This window comes from Cygnus olor, chromosome 9 (assembly GCF_009769625.2).
Source record: "Cygnus olor isolate bCygOlo1 chromosome 9, bCygOlo1.pri.v2, whole genome shotgun sequence".
In the NCBI taxonomy this organism is placed as follows: domain Eukaryota; kingdom Metazoa; phylum Chordata; class Aves; order Anseriformes; family Anatidae; genus Cygnus; species Cygnus olor.
The window spans coordinates 18,671,356-18,691,614 of record NC_049177.1 but is presented as its reverse complement, the minus strand read 5'-3'; the positions used below and the strand labels follow the sequence as shown (position 1 = coordinate 18,691,614).

The 20,259-nt window shown below is 40.6% G+C and overlaps 3 protein-coding genes across 8 annotated transcripts in view; 2 read left to right on the top strand and 1 right to left on the bottom strand.

Moving 5' to 3' along the window:
- The window catches only part of FXR1 (FMR1 autosomal homolog 1), a 29,051-nt gene extending 21,423 nt beyond the window's left edge, over positions 1 to 7,628 (top strand). The window contains exons 13-17 of one of the 4 annotated variants that reach the window (XM_040566494.1): positions 1,555 to 1,722; positions 2,715 to 2,915; positions 3,659 to 3,739; positions 6,161 to 6,252; positions 6,610 to 7,628. In XM_040566494.1, coding sequence (XP_040422428.1) covers positions 1,555 to 1,722; positions 2,715 to 2,915; positions 3,659 to 3,739; positions 6,161 to 6,252; positions 6,610 to 6,780 — 713 coding nt within the window. In that variant the 3' untranslated portion in view covers positions 6,781 to 7,628. Of the gene's footprint in view, positions 1 to 1,518; positions 1,723 to 2,714; positions 2,916 to 3,658; positions 3,740 to 6,160; positions 6,253 to 6,609 lie in introns of all 4 variants that reach the window. The other 3 variants (XM_040566493.1, XM_040566495.1, XM_040566496.1) reach the window with 3 other exon arrangements.
- Positions 12 to 13,804, bottom strand: DNAJC19 (DnaJ heat shock protein family (Hsp40) member C19). 2 transcript variants are annotated; one of them, XM_040566498.1, is made up of 6 exons: positions 13,645 to 13,804; positions 13,271 to 13,322; positions 12,960 to 13,033; positions 12,536 to 12,612; positions 11,323 to 11,393; positions 12 to 1,158 (listed from the first exon to the last, which is right to left on the bottom strand). In XM_040566498.1, exons 1-6 carry the CDS (start codon positions 13,645 to 13,647, stop codon positions 1,151 to 1,153), a joined length of 285 nt encoding a protein of 94 aa, XP_040422432.1. In that variant the 5' UTR covers positions 13,648 to 13,804; the 3' UTR covers positions 12 to 1,150. The 2 variants fall into 2 exon arrangements, with proteins under 2 accessions (XP_040422432.1, XP_040422431.1); XM_040566497.1 differs by lacking the exon at positions 12 to 1,158 and adding an exon at positions 9,959 to 10,646 and having other exon boundaries at positions 13,645 to 13,802.
- Positions 13,805 to 16,646: 2,842 nt separating this feature from the next.
- Positions 16,647 to 20,259, top strand: part of SOX2 (SRY-box transcription factor 2) — a 275,994-nt gene continuing 272,381 nt past the window's right edge. The window contains exon 1 of one of the 2 annotated variants that reach the window (XR_005822352.1): positions 16,647 to 17,358. The gene's annotated coding sequence lies outside the window, so the exon portion shown is untranslated. The remainder of the gene's footprint in view (positions 17,359 to 20,259) is intronic. The other variant, XR_005822346.1, reaches the window with a different exon arrangement.

Sequence of the window (20,259 nt, the reverse complement as noted above, 5' to 3'; positions counted from 1 at the left end):
TTTTTTGTGGTGGTTTTTACAACTGTAGAGCAGCTATTGAACGAGTCTTCAGTATACTTTTGAATCCATAGCTTTTCTTTAGATTTCTTTGTGTTCAGAGTAGTTGAGTTGAAGGTAGACCTGAAAATTTAGAATTGCCTTTTTTTCCGCATAGCTCAGAAAACCTAGTTAGTTTATACTCTTGCTGAAGTTAAATTTTTAACTGAAAAAATGAGCAAACTGAACTCTGGTAAAATCTTGGCTTTCAATGATAGCAGTTGTATGACAAAAAATTGAAAGTGATGGTGTGTGCAAGAGGTACAGATACTCTAAGGAGACGATTTTTTTTTAAAGTAACATTATCTGACTTGACTGAGGAGGAGAAAAGCTTGTCTGTGATCATGGTCATTCTATGAGCATACCTGTGAAAATTAAAACTTAAAATGGATGTAGCACAAAGCTTCTTCGTAATCATTTTTGAATTTGGGTAGAAACTAACTGGATTTATTTTAGGTGTAGTGAGGTATTCTATGGAACTGAGTAGCAGTTCCTCGCAGAAGTGTGCACATCCCCTTTTCACTCAGCTGCATCCCCCCAGTTGGAAAGTCTGCACTTAAATATAGACGTATTTCACAAAGATACATAGGCGCCCTAGTAAACAGGGCGAAAAATTGAATACAGTAAATTACTCTTGATCATCTCCGTGTAGCTCACTTGTGTCACGAAATCACACGGTTCTTCTGAATTGCATGGCCTGGCACTGATGATACCTTTGATCATGGCATGTTGATCAGGTTAATTCTGACGATACTGATAATATTTATTAGTTTTTTTACTCTGTCCTGGTGAATTGTTTGACTAAACTGAAACCGTAATGAATGTTCAGTTTGTTTATATAGGAGTGTAAATACCTTTATTCCAGAATTGTTGGTAGGGAGAGGTTCTGGATGCTTAGCATAAATGGTAGGTGTTCAGGTTTTTTTAGTAATAAAAAGCTGTGAAGGTTTGGTTAGCTCAGAAACAATGGGAAGTTATGAGCGATATTTAATATAAACAGTTAAATTTTTCAAGCACATTACCGCAGCCAGAAGAGGTTGCTTAGCGACAGCCATTAGCTGTAAGGTGGCAAAGTTGTCCTTGGGAATTTCAGAGAAGTTGCCTAGAAACTGCATCAAATGCCTGCAGCGTACACACAAAGAGAAAGTAGTATTTAATTGTTGATTTTATCCACATACATAAATTACAGTTTGAGTAATCTTGGATCTTATTTCTCTTGTTATTGCAAATAAAATTAAGAATCATAGAAACCTAGGTAACTTACACTGTTCGTATTTTATTTGTGCACATAAATGTTTTAATATAAATTTATATAAAAAGATATATCTATAAATTTTTATTTTGAATGTGTTTTTTGTATATAGCTATAGAATACGTATAATTAGGCCTGATGCTTGAGAAGACTTCTCTAAGAATCTGAAACCAGAATACAATCCCACATTTCTTACTCATTTCCAATTTTTTTTTTCCTTCTTGTACAAGGTACAAACTCTGAGCTCTCTAATCCCTCTGAAACAGAATCTGAGAGAAAAGATGAACTTAGTGACTGGTCCTTGGCAGGAGAAGATGACAGAGAAAGCAGACATCAGCGTGACAATAGACGACGTCCTGGAGGACGAGGACGCAGTGTATCTGGAGGTCGTGGACGTGGTGGACCTCGTGGTGGCAAGTCATCTATTAGCTCTGGTAGTGTGTCTCAAATGTATTTTGAGCTCTGTTTTTGTTCCTTGCAATTCCCTCTCTGACCTCTTAGTACTTTTAAACACTCTGCTTTTACATTGTAATTGTAATACTTTGGTATTTCAGTGGGGTTTCATGATACACAAGAAAGCAGAAAAGGGACTCCATCAAGGAGTGTAGTGATAGGGCAAGGAGTCATTTTTTTAAAGTAAAAGAGGGTAGATTTAGATAAGATATTTGGAAAAAAATCTTTACTATGAGGGTAATGAGGCACTGGAACAGATTGCTGGGAGAAGCTGCAGATGCCCCATCCCTGGAAGTGTTTAAGGCCGGGCTGGATGGGGCTTTGAGCAACCCGAGACAGTGGAAGGTGTCCCTGCCCATGGCAGGGGGTTAGAATGAGATGATCCTTAATGTCCCTTCCAACCCAAACCATTCTGTGATGTTTTGTTGTCATAAGCTGTCGCTGGAATTCTGTTCATCATCTTCTTTCTGTTCACGATGATCTCCATTTCCTTCCTCTACTATACACAGATAATAATGACATTAAAGTTTAGAAATCTTGGGCATGCTACCTGTGATTGCCTTTTGAGTTAAGCTTGTGTTTAGATACAGAAGGAGAAGAAATCACAGAAAGGAAGTTAACATTTTATCAGAATTTGACTGTGTAAGATAATTCACAACACTTCAATAGTGACAGAAGTACCATCCTGCTAATGAAGTGAAAGGTATATTTTACACATTTAACAGCTTAAAGTAAAAAGTTCTTTTAATATTACCTTGGAAATCTTTGTGATGCAGTAATTTAAGTGCCACATTGTGATGCCTCAGAATATATATCATTGGATTAGTTAGAGAGGAACCATTACACATAGAACTATAGCATTTATACCTTTTCATAAGATTGTTCTAATGTTTTGAAGCATAGATTTAAGTCAGCCTGGAAATTAAATGTGTGTAACTACAGTATCTTAAATACAAACTTTCTGTTCGTTTAGTGCTTAAAGACCCGGACAGCAACCCTTACAGCTTACTTGATAATACAGAGTCAGACCAGACTGTGGATACCGATGCTAGTGAATCTCACCACAGTAGTAACCGCCGCAGGAGGTCGCGCAGGCGACGGACTGATGAAGATGCTGTTCTAATGGATGGAATGACAGAGTCTGATACAGCTTCTGTTAATGAGAATGGTTTAGGTATGTAAACAGTTAGATAGTCCCAGAACAATTTTGGAAGGAAAAAGTGTGCTATCAATGTAAGTGCAGTGAAATACTTGTTCATTTTTATTAGTGGTGAGTCATTGTTCTGTTAAAGGTTGCTGTCTGATTAAAGGAAAAATTCTACTTCCATGGCTGTGCCATGAAAGTTCTTGTTTACTGAGCTCCAGTAGTACTTTCATATGCCTCTTTTGTAAAACGTATCTGATGGAGATACCAAAGACTAACTTTGATTTCAGTTAGTAATGCTGTTTTCATAGAGACACGGTGCTCTGATCAGTGTTCTGTTTTGTCCTTGGTAACCTCAGTGTCAGGGTAGGAAAGCTACTTAAGCAGTTAATTTATCTCTAGCCAGCTTCTGCTTAAGTACTTTCCCTCAATAAATTGTCTTGATACTCACTGGGACAAGAATATAATCTGTTACTTAATAGTGTAGAAAAAACTCTTCTTCATGGTTGTGGCTAAATTCTGACGTACGGTTATTTAATAAATGAAATCTGAGGTCATTAAGCATATGCCTAAATGTTTTCACGAGCCAGGAGCAAAAAAGTAAAATCTGGCATTTACTTCATTGTGTATGCTTTCAGTATAAATTTGTTGTTCTTTCAGACTGTCTTAGCCTGTCTTTTTTAACAGAAGTAATTTGAAATGCCCCATGCTGAAACTGCTGAAGAATTTATTTTTTCGTCAGAAATAGTTCATGGTAAACTTTGCAATTGCAGATGATAGTGACAAAAAACCCCAGCGACGCAATCGTAGCCGCAGGCGTCGCTTCAGGGGTCAGGCAGAAGATAGACAGCCAGGTAATTCGAGTGAAGCTGTGGGTATTCTCAGGTCAAAAGCATGAGAGAATGTTGTGTCTGCTGTTTTACATATAGCTGCATAATATATAAAGGTTAATAACTAATAAGACTACTAGATAAAGATGAAAAACATTTCTTACACTAGGAGAACTTTTATAAAGTTCTTAATCTGTCTAATGAAACTAATTTATAATGTCTAACTTTTTGCTTGGAAATACAATTTATGCTTCTGATCCGGTTCTCATTGAAGTCAATAGCCAAACTTCTGTTGACTTCAGTGGTCCAGGATCAAGATGTATATAAAAAGTTCATGATCTGCACTCACTTGCATTTGCGCACTTGCATTGAATGTGACACAACCTTTTCAGCACTGGCTGAGAAGCAGAGTTGGAATGGCAGGTTGTAGGTGCCCTGGCAAGGCACTGTGAGGGAACCTACATGGTATCTGCCAGTCCAGAGCTTGATTCAGACTTCTGCTATCAGTCTTCAGCTTTTGTGAACATTGTAAATCATCCACAAATTGAGGGTGGGAAGGAGGAGGAATTTAAATGAAGTTGCATGTTTCCAATTTTTTTGTTGTTGTGGCTTGTTGCACTTCTTTTGTGTGTACTAACACTTGAAATGTTAAAGGTGAACTAGCTAATTCTCAGTATGATGCCCTGTTCAGAAAATGCTTGTACATCTGTGCCATAAGGTAGTAACAGAAGGTCTTCTAGACTGACAGGCTCAAAACTTCACCCATATTTGTTTTCTGTATATCTGTGGTGCTCATACAATATTTGACTTGTAAAGCAACAACATTTTTTCTTCTAATAATTAAAACTTTAAGAAAAAAGTAACCTTATTTTTCAGCATTCTGTAGTTTTGTTACAAAATGATAGTTTATAAAGGGGTGGAAGAGATGCTGGTCATCTCTACAAAAACCTCTAGTATTTTTCTTGAAATGAAAGTGTTCCACGAACAAAACCAAATCGCCAAAGTCTTCTCACTTTTTTTCCCTGTTGATTTCTTTTTGTTCAAAATACCATTTTCAATTTCCGTAAGAAATATTTTTGAAACCAACCTTAAGAGCATTGGTAGTTATACTCTTTGGAAAATGCTCTAATAATTTAATCTCTTCATAAATACTCAGTGTATAGTGAGTGAAATTGAGAGAAGGAATTATTCCTCCTAAATACTAACAGCGTCATTTATTTTACTTCAGTCATTTAGTTGTTATTTATGTCACCATACTTTTTGGGTTCCTGCTACGTATATGATTATTAAGATTATTATTAAATAGCCTTTTACACTGTGTGTAAAAACATACTTCCTCTTTATATTAGAGGAGTTGGGTACAGAACATCATTTTAGAGAAATAAGTCCCCTTGTGCGGAAACTCACTTGGTCTCAACAATTATGCAGGGACCCAGTTGTGAAAAGTCCAGTTAATGTAACAGAAAACCTGTGTGTTACACTTCCTGTGCTGATAATCTCTTTCTTACATAGTCACTGCTAAACCCAGGAAAACAGTTCACCTGAATGCATGGTATACTAAATGTAACTGACTGTACTGTTCAGTAGATAATGCTTGCCAACTCTAATATGCTTTAGTTCATCAAAGATACAAATGCATATTTAAATTTGTAGTCCTGTGTATTCTAAAAATAGAGTTGACTCTCAATTGTTGTGGTTACGAGAGGGCGGGATAAGACAAAACCAAGCTACAAGAACATGTGCTGAGGTGGTAAGAAGAAAAGAGGTCAGAAAGCCCCTGGCCAGCATCCAGTAAGTGTAGCCATAGCAGTGTAAGCATGGCTGTCCTGCTGTTGGGTACAGGCTCGCTCATACAGAGCCACTTGAGTGCCTGTACGCATGTCACAGTTAATCCACCCACCCACAAGCCAGAGTTGACAGTGTGGATTGCCTTTTGAGTACCAGGAGGGTGAGTTCTCTTGCCAGTGGCTTCATGAAAGTAACAAGGATTTGAATGCATCTTTTATCGTAAGTGATGCCATATTCTGAACCTCCCCTAATATTTTTTGTATTTTAACCTACCTTAATTTTATGAGTGTGAAATTTTTCACTAGTGAAGATGGTTAAATCCCAATAATAAACTGTCTATAGTTAAAGAGCCAGAGGTTTTGATCTCTTGAAGATGGGTATAGAAATCCCTTCTTTTTAAGCCATCAGGCCAAAATTACTGTTTTACTAATTTTAAGATTTTGTCTTCAGATAATCACCAGCTACCACAGATTTTGTTGAAAATTTTATTAACATAAAAGAACTGATCCTTGCTATGTAGTTGATAACCTGTAAGAGTGAAGGCCTTTTGTGAGATATCTCCCAGTTATAGCGTAACTTGTGCAGAAAAAAGATATGAAGCATAATGCTAAGTTAAATTTCTAATATGAGCGTCACTAATTTTTTTTCCTTGTACAGTAACAGTAGCTGATTATATATCACGAGCTGAATCTCAAAGTAGACAGAGAAACCCTCCAAAGGAGACACTAGCCAAAACCAAGAAAGAAGCGGTAAGACGATTTTAAATGTACACTTCCTTTTTCTCTTCCCTTACAGTGAAACAGTAAAGGAATGCTTGATTTAGGTCACTTCGAGTACTGAGTTCAAGAATAAATCATGAAAAGTCAAAATGGTTGAGTAAACAGAATTGAGCATTAGCTTGTAGAATATCAGTGGGGACTTGAGTAACTGTTTTAGTGTTCAAATTAAAGGACTTATGTACTCTAAAATACTATATTTAGCAAAGTAGCATTGCATAATAAAATGCAAAAATTCCTGTTGCAAGGTTGCTGTGAGCCAGAGGGAAATAGACATTGTATTCTGTGTTTTTTACTGAATTTTTAATAATCCTGTTCTTACTCTTTAAGGCAAAAGATGCAATTGATGAAAACTGCCCTTCCGAAAAGGCAGTGAATGGTCCTGCTACAACTGCTGGGGATGAGCCTTCTAAATTACAGCACAGTCCTGATGAAAAGAAAGTTACTGTTCAAGAGGAGGGAAATAATCAGGAAGAAGCAGTGCTGAATGGTGTTTCATAAACTGAAGTTCCTAGTTTACAGTTCTTCTACATTACATTTAAAATAGTGCTTGTATAAGCTTGCCAAAGATAGAATATGGATCGCCAGTCTTGACACCGCACTTTCAGTTCCTCCATTTTGGAATACAGAAAGGGGAGGGATCCTGAAGAAATCATATGTTAAACATACTTTGACACCTACTGTGTTATAAATATATCATCAGATGTGCCTTGAGATAGTATATGTAACATTTAAATAAACAAAATTGCTGGCTATAGGAAATGTTATTTTGTTTTCAAAATACGGCAGAGATGTGAGGGGGATCCCTAACATAATACTCTTTATGAAAGCATTAGCTGCTTTTGTTACATTTTTAATAATATGCAACCACTTCTTCACCTGAGGAATACTAGAAAGAAATGCAGTCTAAAATATTTTGCACTGAAATGTAATTTCTCCATTAGTTTAGTCTGGAAACTGGTCTGTTTTAATACATGTTTTTTAAATGCTGTATGTAGAGGAAAAATCTGCAGACCACTGGAATACATTTATTAAATTCTCATACTCTGCAGGGATACTGGGTGACATTGGCAGTGACTGTTCTACATTGAGGCTTTGTTTGGTTTATTTATTAAACTGTACAGTATTTAAAAATCAAACATAGCTTTAGTTAACACTAAGCTGAATTAGTCATGTCCATTAAGACATAACCTGAACTACTGAAAAGATCAATTTCCAGAAAGTTTATTCTGTATAAACTACATATGTTAGTCCTTAGTAGAGTATTTTTATTTTTGTTTTGGTTGTTTGATGTGCAATATGTTTTTTTTGTATGCTGGTAGTAAAAGAAAATAAACTTTGATCTTCCATCTGTGGACTGTTTCTATCAGAAATTTAAATTGCTATTGACTTAAGGTTTTCAAGCTGTTAACACTAACTGTTGAAACTTACCTGCCAGGCAGCTTGAACCTTTAACTCTTACAAAAAAAAAAAGTTTTCTAACATGCTAACTTTGCATTAAGATGTAAAACATCAGTTAATGTATCTAAAAAGACTTACCTTAAGAATTGCTTAACATGACTAACATATATAGGAACTAATGCAGGTGTAGTTTCTGAGAAGCTAGAAGCATGATATGCTAACGAGTCTTTTTGGGGGCATGAGCAAGAGCAATAATGTAGAAAACAGAAGTAGGAAAAAAAATGTGAGAAGCAATGGAGTTGTAAGAAGCTAGAGAGAGCACATGCGCTGCTGAAGCTATACTGATTAGAAAGGAAAATTCTTTTACCTGATTTGGCTAAAAGTGAGAAAGGAAAAAAAATACACTGCACAGTATGTGCCTCCAGTTCCTGTACTTCATACAGCTAGAGCAGAGTTGTACTAACTAGGCTTAGGTATTTACTTCATTTAAGGATGTGTGGTTTTAGTATGACACGTGTTGAGACTAGGCAACAGTATTCCCTCCTGAATAACAAAGTGTTAGAACTCTGAAGTAAACAGAAGAGTCCTCAATGATAGCAGCCACAAGAGTGGAAAACAAATGAGAGGGAAAAAAAAGAGCTGTTTAAAAACAGTCAATGTTACTTGGCAGGAAAGAACTTAAGTAGCTTTCATTCTTTGTAGGCCTTGACAGATGCAAATTGTGAAGCTGCTGCATGGCAGTGTTCCAGCTGTGTGTGTGTGTGTGGTGTTTTCCTTTTTTTTTAACCCTGCTTTAAGTTCTGTAGTAAAGCAAAGTATTTCTTTCATTTTAAGTTCTAAACATTTTCTTCTTCATACTCTTCCATTACTGATCTTGAGCCTCTGTTGTAAAAGTGTATAATCTTTCCATAATGGTGCTTTGGTATTACTAGGTGGCCTAGAACTAGTTACAGCAATACAGCTACAGAGTAGCCAAAGTTCAGGCAGAGGATGTGAGACTACTTAACACCCCTCATTGAAATAGGGGCATGGTTCTGGAAAAATGAAAGTTCCACACTCCAGTGTATATTTATGAGCAGATGGTGTTAATGATTACATATGTTGTACAGCAGTTTTACCATAGTTGCAGAAAGGCTGGAAAGATTCCTGGAGCGTGACAGAACACTTTGGCCCCAATTCAGATACATAAGACAGCTGCTAGTATGTTTGGCTTCATGTAGCCTGGTAAATCCAGCTCAGGTATCCTGGTTTTATGTAAGTAGACCAGAATAGTTCGGTCAGAAGGGACCTACAGCGATCTGGTCCAACTGCCTGACCCCATCAGGGCTAACCAAGAGTTGGAGTATGTTACTAAGATCCCAATCCAAATGCTTGCACAGACAAGCCTGGGGCGTTGACCGCCTCTCTAGGAAGTCTACTCCAGTGTTTGACCACCCTCTTGGTAAGGACGTTTTCCCTAATGTCCTGTTTGACACACCCCCCCCCGGTGCATCTTTGTGCCATTTCCGCATGCCCTGTCCTCAGTGACCAGGGAGCAGAGACCGGCACCTGCCTTTGCACTTCCCCTCCTCGGGACGTGGCAGAGAGCAGTGAGGTCATCCCCCAGCCTCTTCTCCAGAGGAGACAACCCAAGTGTCCTCAGCCTCCTCTCACAGACATGCCCTGCAGCCCTTCTACCAGCTTTGCTGCCCTCCTCTGGATGCTTTCAGGGACAATACTCAGGGTGAGGCAGCACTAATGCTAAACACAGCAGGAGAATCGCCTCTTTAGGCTGGCTGTGCTGTGCTTAACGCACCCCAAGCACGACTTGACCTCCTGGCTGCCAGGGCAGCTGCTGGCTGTTGCTGAGCCTGCTGCCACCAGCAACCCCAGGTCCCTTCTTGCTGAACTGCTCTCCAGCCACTCGTCTCCCAGGCTGTGCCTGTGTCTGGCTTTGCTCCGTCCCATGCAGCACCCAGCATTCGTCTTTGGTGGATGTCAAGCTGTTGATAGTGGACCAATGTGCCAACATATCTAGATCCGCTGCAAGGCCTCTCCTCCCTCCAGCCACCTCCCAGATTAGTAGCATCAGCAAAATTGCCAAGGATGCATTTAACTCCTGTATCTAGATCACTGATAAAAACATTAAACAGAACCAGCCCGTATATTGAGCCCTGGGGGGGACCCTGCTAGTGACCACCAGTGACGTAAAGACTTCCTTTTTCCTGATTATTACAAATGCAAACCTTATCACATGAACCGTAACTTCGTAGTTAATAACGTGTAAAACTACAGTACGTATTACAGATTTGCAATTTATTGCCATAAGATCCATTAAAAGTTGGAAGCTACTAAAAAAATCTAGGATCTTCCAGATCCATCAGTAACACTTAAGAGCTGAACCAACCTTGTTTTTCACAAGGCAAGACAACTGAGTACATTCAGTTTCTTCAACTTTATTTCTTCAATTAGAAACAACCACGTATCTGTCCTGTATCTTCCTGTCAAGTAATTCCTCCTGTTTTTTTTCCACCCTCTCCCTAGACTGTTTTCATCATGCTAACTTTGGCATATGAAAGAACAGCAGCATGAATTTGAAAACATAACCAGATTAACAAAAATTAGGTAATGGCATGTCAGCATCCAGTAACATGCAAGAAATTTTGGCCAAACCAAATCAGTGGCAGCTTCTACCAAATATTAATGAACAGCTTTGGAAAACCTTGAAGCCTCACTCCCTCAGACATTTCCCAAAACACGACTAAGAATTGATCAGGGAAGGAAATACCTCCCCACATTCATTTTTCAAGCCTCGTTTGTGTCAAGTCAAAGACTGACATTAAAACTTGCCTTAAGCTGTTTATAAAAAAAAAAAAATCACTTGAACAAACAAACCCTATGACTTTAATCTCCAATTCATTTTTTAGCTTGGTCTTCCAGTAAATCTTTAGCTTCATTGATTTTGGCTGCTACATATGGTGAACCACCTAGAAGAAAGATAACCTCATGTCACACTAGATGAAACAAGTATTTTGGGTTTTGGTGCATACAACAAGTAATGAAGTCACTTTCAAGGAGGCCATCTCACCTTTTAAGTGAGGATTAAAAAGTTAAATGCCAAGCATTAACAAACAATTCTAACTCACTGAAGAATACAGAATTCAGAATAGGCAGAGGTACCTTGAATTTCTAACTTTAAGCGTTACTAGATTCTGAGCCTTTGGAATGCCACCGGCAGCAGTGTTTTGTAGTTCAGTCTTCAACAGAAGCAGAAGGCTCAATTCTTCGCTTGCCATATAGGACCAATTTCCAATGAATTCATATCAACTCAAACTCACATGGTAAATATAAAGTACACAAAAATACTCTGGTCTTTCACCTAAAATTGAGGTGATTTTGTCTCAGTTTAACAAGTCTTATTTTAATCAGATATACACAGAAAAGTGCAAGCATCAGCTGACCTGCTGCATCTGTCTGCTTGCTTTAAACCATTCGAACACCAGAGTATGTTCCAAAACTGTACGAATTTAGGCACTCTAAAATCTGTTTTCACTTTTTTTTTTTCCTTTTAGTAGCCAACATGTTCAAATGTCACTTCCCACACAGTTCACTTCATGGGTAAAAATATGTATTAGTTGATCAATGTGAATTATTTTTACTTACCTTTATCTGGATGATTCAGAAGCATGATGCGTCTATGAGCTTCTCTAATTTTACTTCGGTTGGCTGTAGGGCTAATTTAAAAGACAAAGAAAAACTAATTTGAGGGAACCTTATAAAATCCTCCAGATTAAAAAGATGTCTTAGAACAAGCACTTTGCCTTGCCCCAGAATTCTTTGATTTACATGTACGTTTTTCTTTTCCTATTATTATGTATAACATTTATGTCCTGGGCAGGGTTTTTTAGGGTTTTTCCAATATATTGCATGCCCAAGAAGACATGCTGTAAGGACATGCTATAGCAGTCTAATATGCTTCGGAACATCCACACGATCTGGAGTTGAGGGGAAAAAAAATAAAAATAGGGGCAAATTTTCAAGAATATTTTGGTAACAACCAAGTTAACAGGATTTATCCTGACACAGCAGTACTTAAAAATGTTTTTGGTATTTAGCTCCCACTGAAATCTAGTAGAATTACACTATCTTGCAGAAGTAGCTAGCCACGTCAAGATCCTACAGTGTATGTCCCAGACAGGGCTCTCTCAAATGCCTGTGTGAATTCAAACTGAATAGTCAATCAAAAAGGAACAAAACTAGATTGTAACATTTTTATAGGGTCAAATTTCATAGAGTGCTCTTGAAAAAAAGAAAAACTTAATCGATTGTTTTTAATTATTTGTATACAAACTTCCCTGTTGAAAGTTGCCTTCAAAGAGAAATGGTTCTTACTCTCTCTCATACTAGATAAAATTGCGTATTTGGTCTTAGACCAAGTTTTAGGCCAAGTTTTGGCAGGGAAAGCTACTCCTCTCTCAGATATTCTAGAATAAGTGATGAATTTGCATGCAGGAAGTAGGTGTGCAGCACTTTCACACAGGATCTAAAATTCAACGGAAGTGACAGCAACCACAAGCGAGCAGCACAACCCTGTTCCCCACACAGAATCAGCCCCAGGTCTTCATGAAAATGGCATGTTTACTAGGACCGGCTTTTGAATGTGCTTGGGATTTACAGATGTATGGAAGTCTAATTAGAGTTAGCCTGGAGCACACTACTATGCACCAGAGAATCCCAAATAAGTACAGAAAATCCTGAGAAGACACTCCCTATTTCCTGGCTTGGCAGTGACGCTTCCAGGGGAACTGGCATAGGACAGTCTTGAGTACTGAGCACCCTCCTTTTTACCTTTCATTTATAATAAATTTCCTTTTACCTCACTCCTAGTATTAAAGCTGCTTCTCGTTTAGTCATTTTGGGTTCAAATCCACCTCTATAATAACCACGGAAGTCCTGGAAGGGAAAGTGTGTTCGTTTAGAATACAATGATTATGTAAGTTTAACTACATCAGCTAAAACAACTCATGATTGCTGAGCTTTTAGTCAGTAACAGTATTGTGAAGCTTTTTTTGCACTTGCAATAAGGAATTCAGTTGAAGGAGAGCACTGTAACTTAAATTAATACTTAAACCTGCCAGAACAACGTCTCTATTAGTCAACTACCATCAGAATCGCAGATTGTTAATAGTGACAAAATTATGTTTAATTTTAGAAGATGCAATACTACACAGAGACAACAGTCTGCAGCCACTTCACTGAGTACACTTTTTAATAAAAAGATGCCATTGATAAAAACTTACGGGTTTCGGTAGATTCTGAAGTGCTTGTTTTACTTGGGGCTCCATTTGCTTCATAGCTTTGAGTGCATAACGACCTGAAAGAAATTAGCATTGAACAAGACTAAGTGTGAGGTTTCATAAAGACCTGGCAATTCAGTTTGACTAGTAACTTACGGATTAGAATATGGAATAAGGAATTTTCTTAGACATAAAAAAATAAAAAAAAAATATTTTTTGTTTAACTACTGCCACATTACAGGCTCTCAGCAGTGTCCACTATTAGGTATTAAAATGCATCGGTGCAGAAGCAGGCGTTAAACACATCTACAAACCTGCAAATCCAGCTGCTGCTATGGTCAGGCCAACCGCCACCATGGTACCAGCCTGCACAGGAAACAAAGTCTTTGTTTACCAAGAAAGAGAAACAAGACAACACACACACACACAAAAAGGCTGTCTCTAGAAGCGAGCGCCATTAACCCATTAGCGCCGGGCAGGGTTGCGGCGGGGCTATGGGGGCGGCGGGGCCGGGAGGGATCCGGGGGGTGGTTTTCAGCGCCGCAGCCCCTCGAACCCGGCCTCCAGGGCCGTGCCGAGGGCAGCGGGCTCCCTGCAGGCCGTGCCGCCCTCCTGGGCCTCGGGAAGGGCCGGAGCCCCCGCAGCTCCCGCAGCGCGGCCGGCCGGGCCCGGCCCCCACCGCACTCACCATGACCGCGGCTGCCGCCCGGCCCCAGGCCCCTCGCACTGCCGACGGCCGGGCCGAGCTGGCTGAGGTCCGAGGCTCGTCGCTCGGCCCCGGGCCCCGCCGCACAGCCGCCACCGGCTGTCGTAAAGCGGGGCGGGGCGGCGGCGGTGACCGCCCCGGCGGGGCCGGGCCGGGCGCTGAGGTGGCCGCGGGGGGAGGGCGGCCCGAGATGGCGGCCTGCGGCCGGGCCTGGTGGAGGGGCTGCTCCGGCGCTGTGACAGGCGGCTGTGATTTGTATAAACGAGCGATGACGTGCTCGAGCTAACGTGTGCCAGACTCGTTTTTTACAAAAAAAAGCGTGGTTTATCTCCCGTCCCTGTGACAGGGCATGTGCCCCGTCCCATTTTCCTTGTCGTCTGTCTGTCCCTCTTGAGCTCCGGCCCGCTCCTTCTCTTTCCCCGAGCATTACCGCCAAATTCGTGGACATTCCACTCAAATGGTGCCTGCTCTGCCGGGCTGGCACGGGAAGGACTGGCAATGGGGGCAACCGGGGAAATTAATGCAGGCCCTGGCTCCAGACGGACAAGCTCGCATAGTTGATTGTTTAAGATCACTACAAAGTGAGGGTGAACTGCACGTCTGGTACTTGTATTTGAATATTATTAATAATATAGTGGTGACACTATATTAACAACATAGTGCTGCACGTAGCAGAGTGTCCGTTTGTAGTTGCAGTCAGAAGTCATGGTTTTGGAAATGCAATAACTTGGCCTGCAGGAACATGCCAGCCTTCAGCACTGAGCTGCTTTTTCAAACAGGTCGCAGCTGTAATTACAGCTGTCTGATTCGTGTTTAGTTTGCAGGAATTAAAAGCTTTCATCTTACCTCAGTTCCCGTGGATGTGTTGGTGTCCTCACGGGCACCTGGAAAATGAATGTGCAGTGTGGTCTAAGAGCTGGTCACTGGTTAAGACGCTTGTAATTTTGCTGGTTCTTGCGGTGGAAAATATTTTTTCTTCTCCTATTTTAGCTCTTATGAGTGCTGAGCTCACTTTGAATACATTGTAATTTCAGTTTGAGTGTGAATTGTTTTTTTTCACTAAAATTTCAAGTGCCTGACACAATGTCTTCTGAGATATTTGGGGGTGGTCTCCTGTTTCCTTCCTTCCCTGTTATCCAGGCAACACTATGTTAAAATAATCTGCTCACTTTTAAGGATGATAGAAAAAAGGTTTTGGCTGCATAAGGTGCTTCCACAAAGCATCTCTAAGACTTTCATGAGATGGAAGTAAAAGGAAACTTTGATAAAGTGATCAAGTCCCCTTGTTGTAGAGCGCAAGGCCCCTGCCAGCCTGTGAAAACTTTTCAAATATGGGACAGGGAAGTAGCAACTGAAAAAACAGCTGGGTGTTTGTTTTATGAAAAGAAAAAAAAAAAAAAAGAAAAAAAAAAGCTGTAGGAAACTACAGGCTTGGTAGCCAACTAGAGTTTCTTCATATAGGGAAGAGAATTAGGTTTTAAAATGGTTTCCTCTTTTTGTCCGTTCTCTATCCAAAAAGGGTGTAGAGCAGTGCAAGCTAGTGGCTTTTCTGAGGCATTACCAGTGATTTCATTTTTCCTGTCATCTAAAACAAATAAGAGAATGGGAATCCTTTCCTGTAATTTATTACATGAGGTTTGGTTTCCACGTTGTGACAGAACCTTTTGTGGGGCCCAGATCCATGTGGCTTTTGAGAGAAAGCTGTCGCAAATGGGACTGCTGTTGTCTTTCTTTCCTCACTTTCCCCAGCTCATGTCAGGAAGGACTGGAGACTGGTCACAGATGGGGTGTTGCAGGTTTATACCTACTGGGTCTTTCTATTATATTTTTACTCCCTGAGAGGATCCAAACTTCATCTGAGAACATCACGCTGTTCTGAGTTCCCTATCAGAGCCGAAGAGCGTGCTAGAGGTGTTCCAGCTGATGGCACGTGGGCACGTTGTATGGGATGAAGACTTAAAACCAGCGATACAAAACACCATATTTGCTAAGGAAGATGATATCTGGGGGTGCCTCCCACCACGTTCTGAATGTGGTCTCTTCTAAGGACTTTCGTAGCAGCCACGTGCCTCTAGGTGGTACGGGATATATTAAATACGCCTCTCCCTCTGGCGAGCCAAAGGAAGAACTGCTGCTTGCACTTCCTTGGCAGTGCCTGTCTCCAGACTGCTTTGGCGCGGGTGGCAGCTGTTGTAGGCCTGTCCTGGCCAAGGTACCAAACTGCTGCCACTAAGCTTTCCAAACATGCATCAGAGTTAAGAAGTTTTCTGTGCAGAAGTCTGAAAATAGCTGCTCTGAGGCTAGTCCAGATCTGTTTCATTTTCCTCCTTGGCTGCTCAGGAAACCTGAGTGAAGTACGGTTAGGGACTGGATGTTTAAATGCTGTTAGTTCACATTTAAACACAAAATCAGTAAGTGCTTGTGTGTATGAGTAGCTATGATAACAAGTGCTTGAAGGATCAGAACTGTGATATATTATTTCTGAAACTGGAAGATTTATGAATTTTTACATATATATAGGTTGTACTCTCCAGAAACTACTCGTCTAGATGCTCCTGTTGGCAAATGGTGTCTTAAGTCTTGCCAAATGCTGAAACTTGATTTTGTGCAGGCTCTGTACATAAATATTAAGGTGATTTGTTAGACAACAGGTAGCTTGGTGCTTTTTAAGCCTTGGTCCTTCAAACTACTACAGCTATATAGCATACAGCTAAAGCTTTATGGACATGCTGGTGGCCATATAGACACTGGGGCATGCTGCTGAAATCATAGTTATTACTGCTGATTTCTAGGAATTAAGAAACAGGCATTATAAGGAGTATCAAGATCAAACAAACAAAAACAGAAAATGCAGAAAACCTCATAGAAATACTTGTTTTCCACAAACAGAGCTGGAAGTGCTCTCTTTTGCCATTGGAGTTTCCATTTATTTAGAAATAGGAATTCTGCTCTGTTTGCTTTATGGGTTCATTTTATAGCACCTTATTCCTCTAGGTCTTCTCTCTGTCAACCTTGTGCTGTTGTGCAGAGGATCATTCACAGGGAAAAATGAATAAGCTCTAATGGGCACAAATTAAATCAGTACACTGCAGTTTTTATCCCTTCTGAAGAATGTCTGTGTTTTGAAATCAGGAGGAAGGCAAAACTACTGAGTTTTTAAGAAATATCCTCTCAGCTGGAGTATACAACCTTTTATTTTGCTTAATGTGTTTCTAAACTGCTCCCTTTATGTTTTCCAGAGAAACCCTGAAGCTTTTGTTTCTTCTGTCGAGGGTTTCATCCTAGTGCTGTCTTAAGGTTTTCCACTCAGTTAAAATACCTTTTGATAGAAGATGATTTTCCTTTTCTTAGCTTTATCTTACTGCACTATCCAAAGCAGCCACATGTAGAACATAAGCAAACTTCTCCATTAAAATGGACCATTTGTGCAGAAACCTGGCAATACTTAACCATATCTTCCACAAACTGGACAGCAGGTGAAATAGTTGTGCATTGAGGAAGTTTGTGATGTACCTGTTCAACATCTATATAAGGCTGCTAAATGTTTTTGTAAGTGAAAATCACGGTTATGTGCTGCAGCAGTTGTCCTGTGAAGAGGTGATCCTTGTGCTTCTCTGCTGCTTGAGGCTGCAGCCATTCCGTGCTCCCTGCTGTGGCTGCACCGAGATGCTCAGAGGCTCACCCAGGGGCACTGAGGTGAAGAATTTCTTAGGCGCTTTTAAACGTTTTATCCTGTTTGGTTTTAGAACACTATTTATTTATATTTTAATATATATATAATAAAAATAAAGTTTAGGTAGAAATTCTTGTTTATTTTCTTTTCTCCGAATTTTTTTCCTATTTTTTTCCCCCGTACTCCACTTTCTTTGGCTATACTAGCCTGCCAATTATGTTTCACATCTCCTTTCTTTTTCTTCTCATTTATCCTTTTTGAGATTCCATTATTTCTTGTGTCCTAAACATCTGTACCAGAATACAACACTGTGCTGTCTCACCTGTGGCTAAATTACCTTGGTGTTTGTAGCATCACTTTGTCATTACATTGATAATCGTAATTATTAGAGCATAGTGTGGATGACACTAATTGCAAAGTGAGATTCACTCACTTGGTAAGAATTGTTATGGGCTTTTTTTAATCAAACAAAGCAGGATTTCACTGTAATTTGACACCAGCTATGAAGTGTGTATGTGTGGCATCTGTATTCACAACAATCATAAGAGAATCTGCCTTGCAGTGGCATTATTTGGCTTTCCAGCTTAGTTAAAAAACAGATAAGGTTGCTGGAAAGCAATGGAGAGGCAAGGTCTGTAATTGTTAGTAAATTAGTCACAAAATTCCCTGAAGCTGAACTAAGGAATACAGCATCTACATGTGAACTTTCTCTCTCAAAAGTTTCTAAAGTCAAGTTTGATACTTACCATCTTTTACCCGTGGTATCCTGAGATGTGCTTCTGCTTAGGGGAAAAAGCAATGAGATAATACTGACGTGTTTACCAGGGACATTATGTCATTTTTGGTTTTGTGTTGATTATTACTGTAAAGCTTTCCTTTTGAAATTTGTATTCTGCCAGTATTGTGCTGAAACTTGTGTGTCTGTGCTGTGAAACTCTATTAAGTACTACAAAAACAAGCTTGTGCCAGTTTTTGCAAAGAAGTTGAATGAGTAAAGCCTTTATTTGCACTGCCTTAATGAATTGTAGTGAACGAAGGTCTCAATCTTAGGTTTCCCCCACTTGGAGATTATCACAGGATCAAGGCCTAAACCAGCTGTCTGTCAGATAGGCCATGGTCCCTTTGTACACTGTGGGTTCAGGTGTGCATCCTACCTCCTACCTAAAGATGACAACTGAAGTGTCAGTGTTGTCAGCCAGGAAGGAAAACTTGAGCAGAGCAGAGTGCGGAAGGCAGGGGAGGAGGAAGAAGACAGCTATGAGCGCTGGAGGAGACTACAATGGCACTCCTCGCCCATGGACTTATAAGAAGCTTTCTCAAGGCATTAAGTGTTCTTCTGAGGAGATTGTGGAGGGTTTTGCAGCTTTGGTGGTGGTGATGAGGTTGAAATTTAAATCTGAAACTGTAATGCACGGGTACAGGTGATGGAAACGGTAATGGGTTTTGTGTTTTGCTTTTGGTTTTTATGTTCCACTACACTGAAAGAGAATCACTGGGTTAGGTGGAACCTTCTAGAAGGAGGAGCTTGTTCCTTTTCTTTAAAAGCAGCTGGTGACATTTTGAGAGAAGATTCAAGACTGCAGGCAGGACAAGAAAGGAGTGAAAGAAGCACAGCAAAGTCCAGGGAGGCTTTTACTCAGACAGGGAGATTGCTGCAAGGCCTAGCAGGCATACAATCAGGCCTGCAGATAAGAAGGAAAACTTCATAGGGATAATCCTGGGATAGTTTCAACTCAAACACTCATTGAATTAATTGAAATTTTCCAAGCGTGGAAAACACAATCCTGTAGATATATAATGGACAGGAAATAATTTGTATACAACCCTTTCAGTTGTTCTGCCTTGACAGGATTATTTGATAAAGGTGCTGCTGCAAGACTGGCATCAGTAGAACACAATGTGTTCAGTCACATCATGATGTGTCTGCAATGTTGTAAGTTTATATTTTTCTCAAAACATGCAAGGTTATCTGGATTTCATGTAGGAAGAACTCTGCTCCCTGGTGGACTGCTGTGAGGAAAGGCAGGAGGACGAGCGTCCAGGGGACCAGGCCCAGCCAGCACGGGTTCATGAAAGGCAGGTCGTGCTTGTCCTACCTCATCTCCTTCTATGATCATGTGAACAGACTGGTAGATGAGGGAAGGGCTGTTGATGTAGTCTACTTAGACTTCAGCAAAGCCTTTGACATGGTCTTCCACAGTATTCTCCTGGGGAAAATGGCTTCCTGTGGCCTAGACAGGTACACTCTTCTCTGGGTAAAGAACTGGCTGGATGGCTGTGCCCAGCAGGTAGTGGTTAATGGAGTTAACTCCAGCTGCCGTATTGTTACAAGTGGTGTCCCTCAGGGGTCGGTACTGGGGCCTATCTTGCTTAATATCTTTATTGATGACCTAGATGAGTGGATTGAGTGTACCCTCAGTAAGTTTGCAGATGACACCAAGTTGGGAGGTAGTGTCGGTCTGCCTGAGCATAGGGTGGCCCTTCAGAGGGATCTGGATAGGCTGGACTGCTGGGCTGAGGCGAACGGGATGAGGTTTAACAAGGCCAGGTGCTGGGTCCTGCACTTTGGCCACAATAACCCCATGCAATGCTATAGGCTTGAGGCAGAGTGGCTAAAAGACTGTGAAGAGGAAAGGGGCCCAGGAGTGTTGGTCGATTCTTGGCTGAACATGGGCCGACAGTGTGCCCAGGTGGCCAAGAAACCCAATGGCATCCTGGCCTGTATTAGAAATTTTGTGTAGCCAGCAGGAGCAGGGAGGTGAGGTGATCATCCCCCTGTACTCAGCTTTGGTGAGGCCACACCTTGAGTACTGTTTTCAGTTTTGGGCCCCTCACTACAAGAAAGACATCAAGGCACTGGAGCACGTCCAGAAAAGGGCAACAAAACTGGTGAGGGGTCTGGAGCGCAAGTCTTATGAGGAGCG

Bases quoted from the DNA above. Each gene is read 5' to 3' on its own strand.
- DNAJC19 (XM_040566497.1), bottom strand. The intron at 12,613-12,959 runs GTAAGTTTTTAT...TTTCCCTTCCAG, and splicing joins TTCAGAATCTACCGAAACCC to GACTTCCGTGGTTATTATAG. The intron at 10,647-11,322 runs GTAAGTAAAAAT...TCTTTCTTCTAG, and splicing joins TCTGAATCATCCAGATAAAG to GTGGTTCACCATATGTAGCA.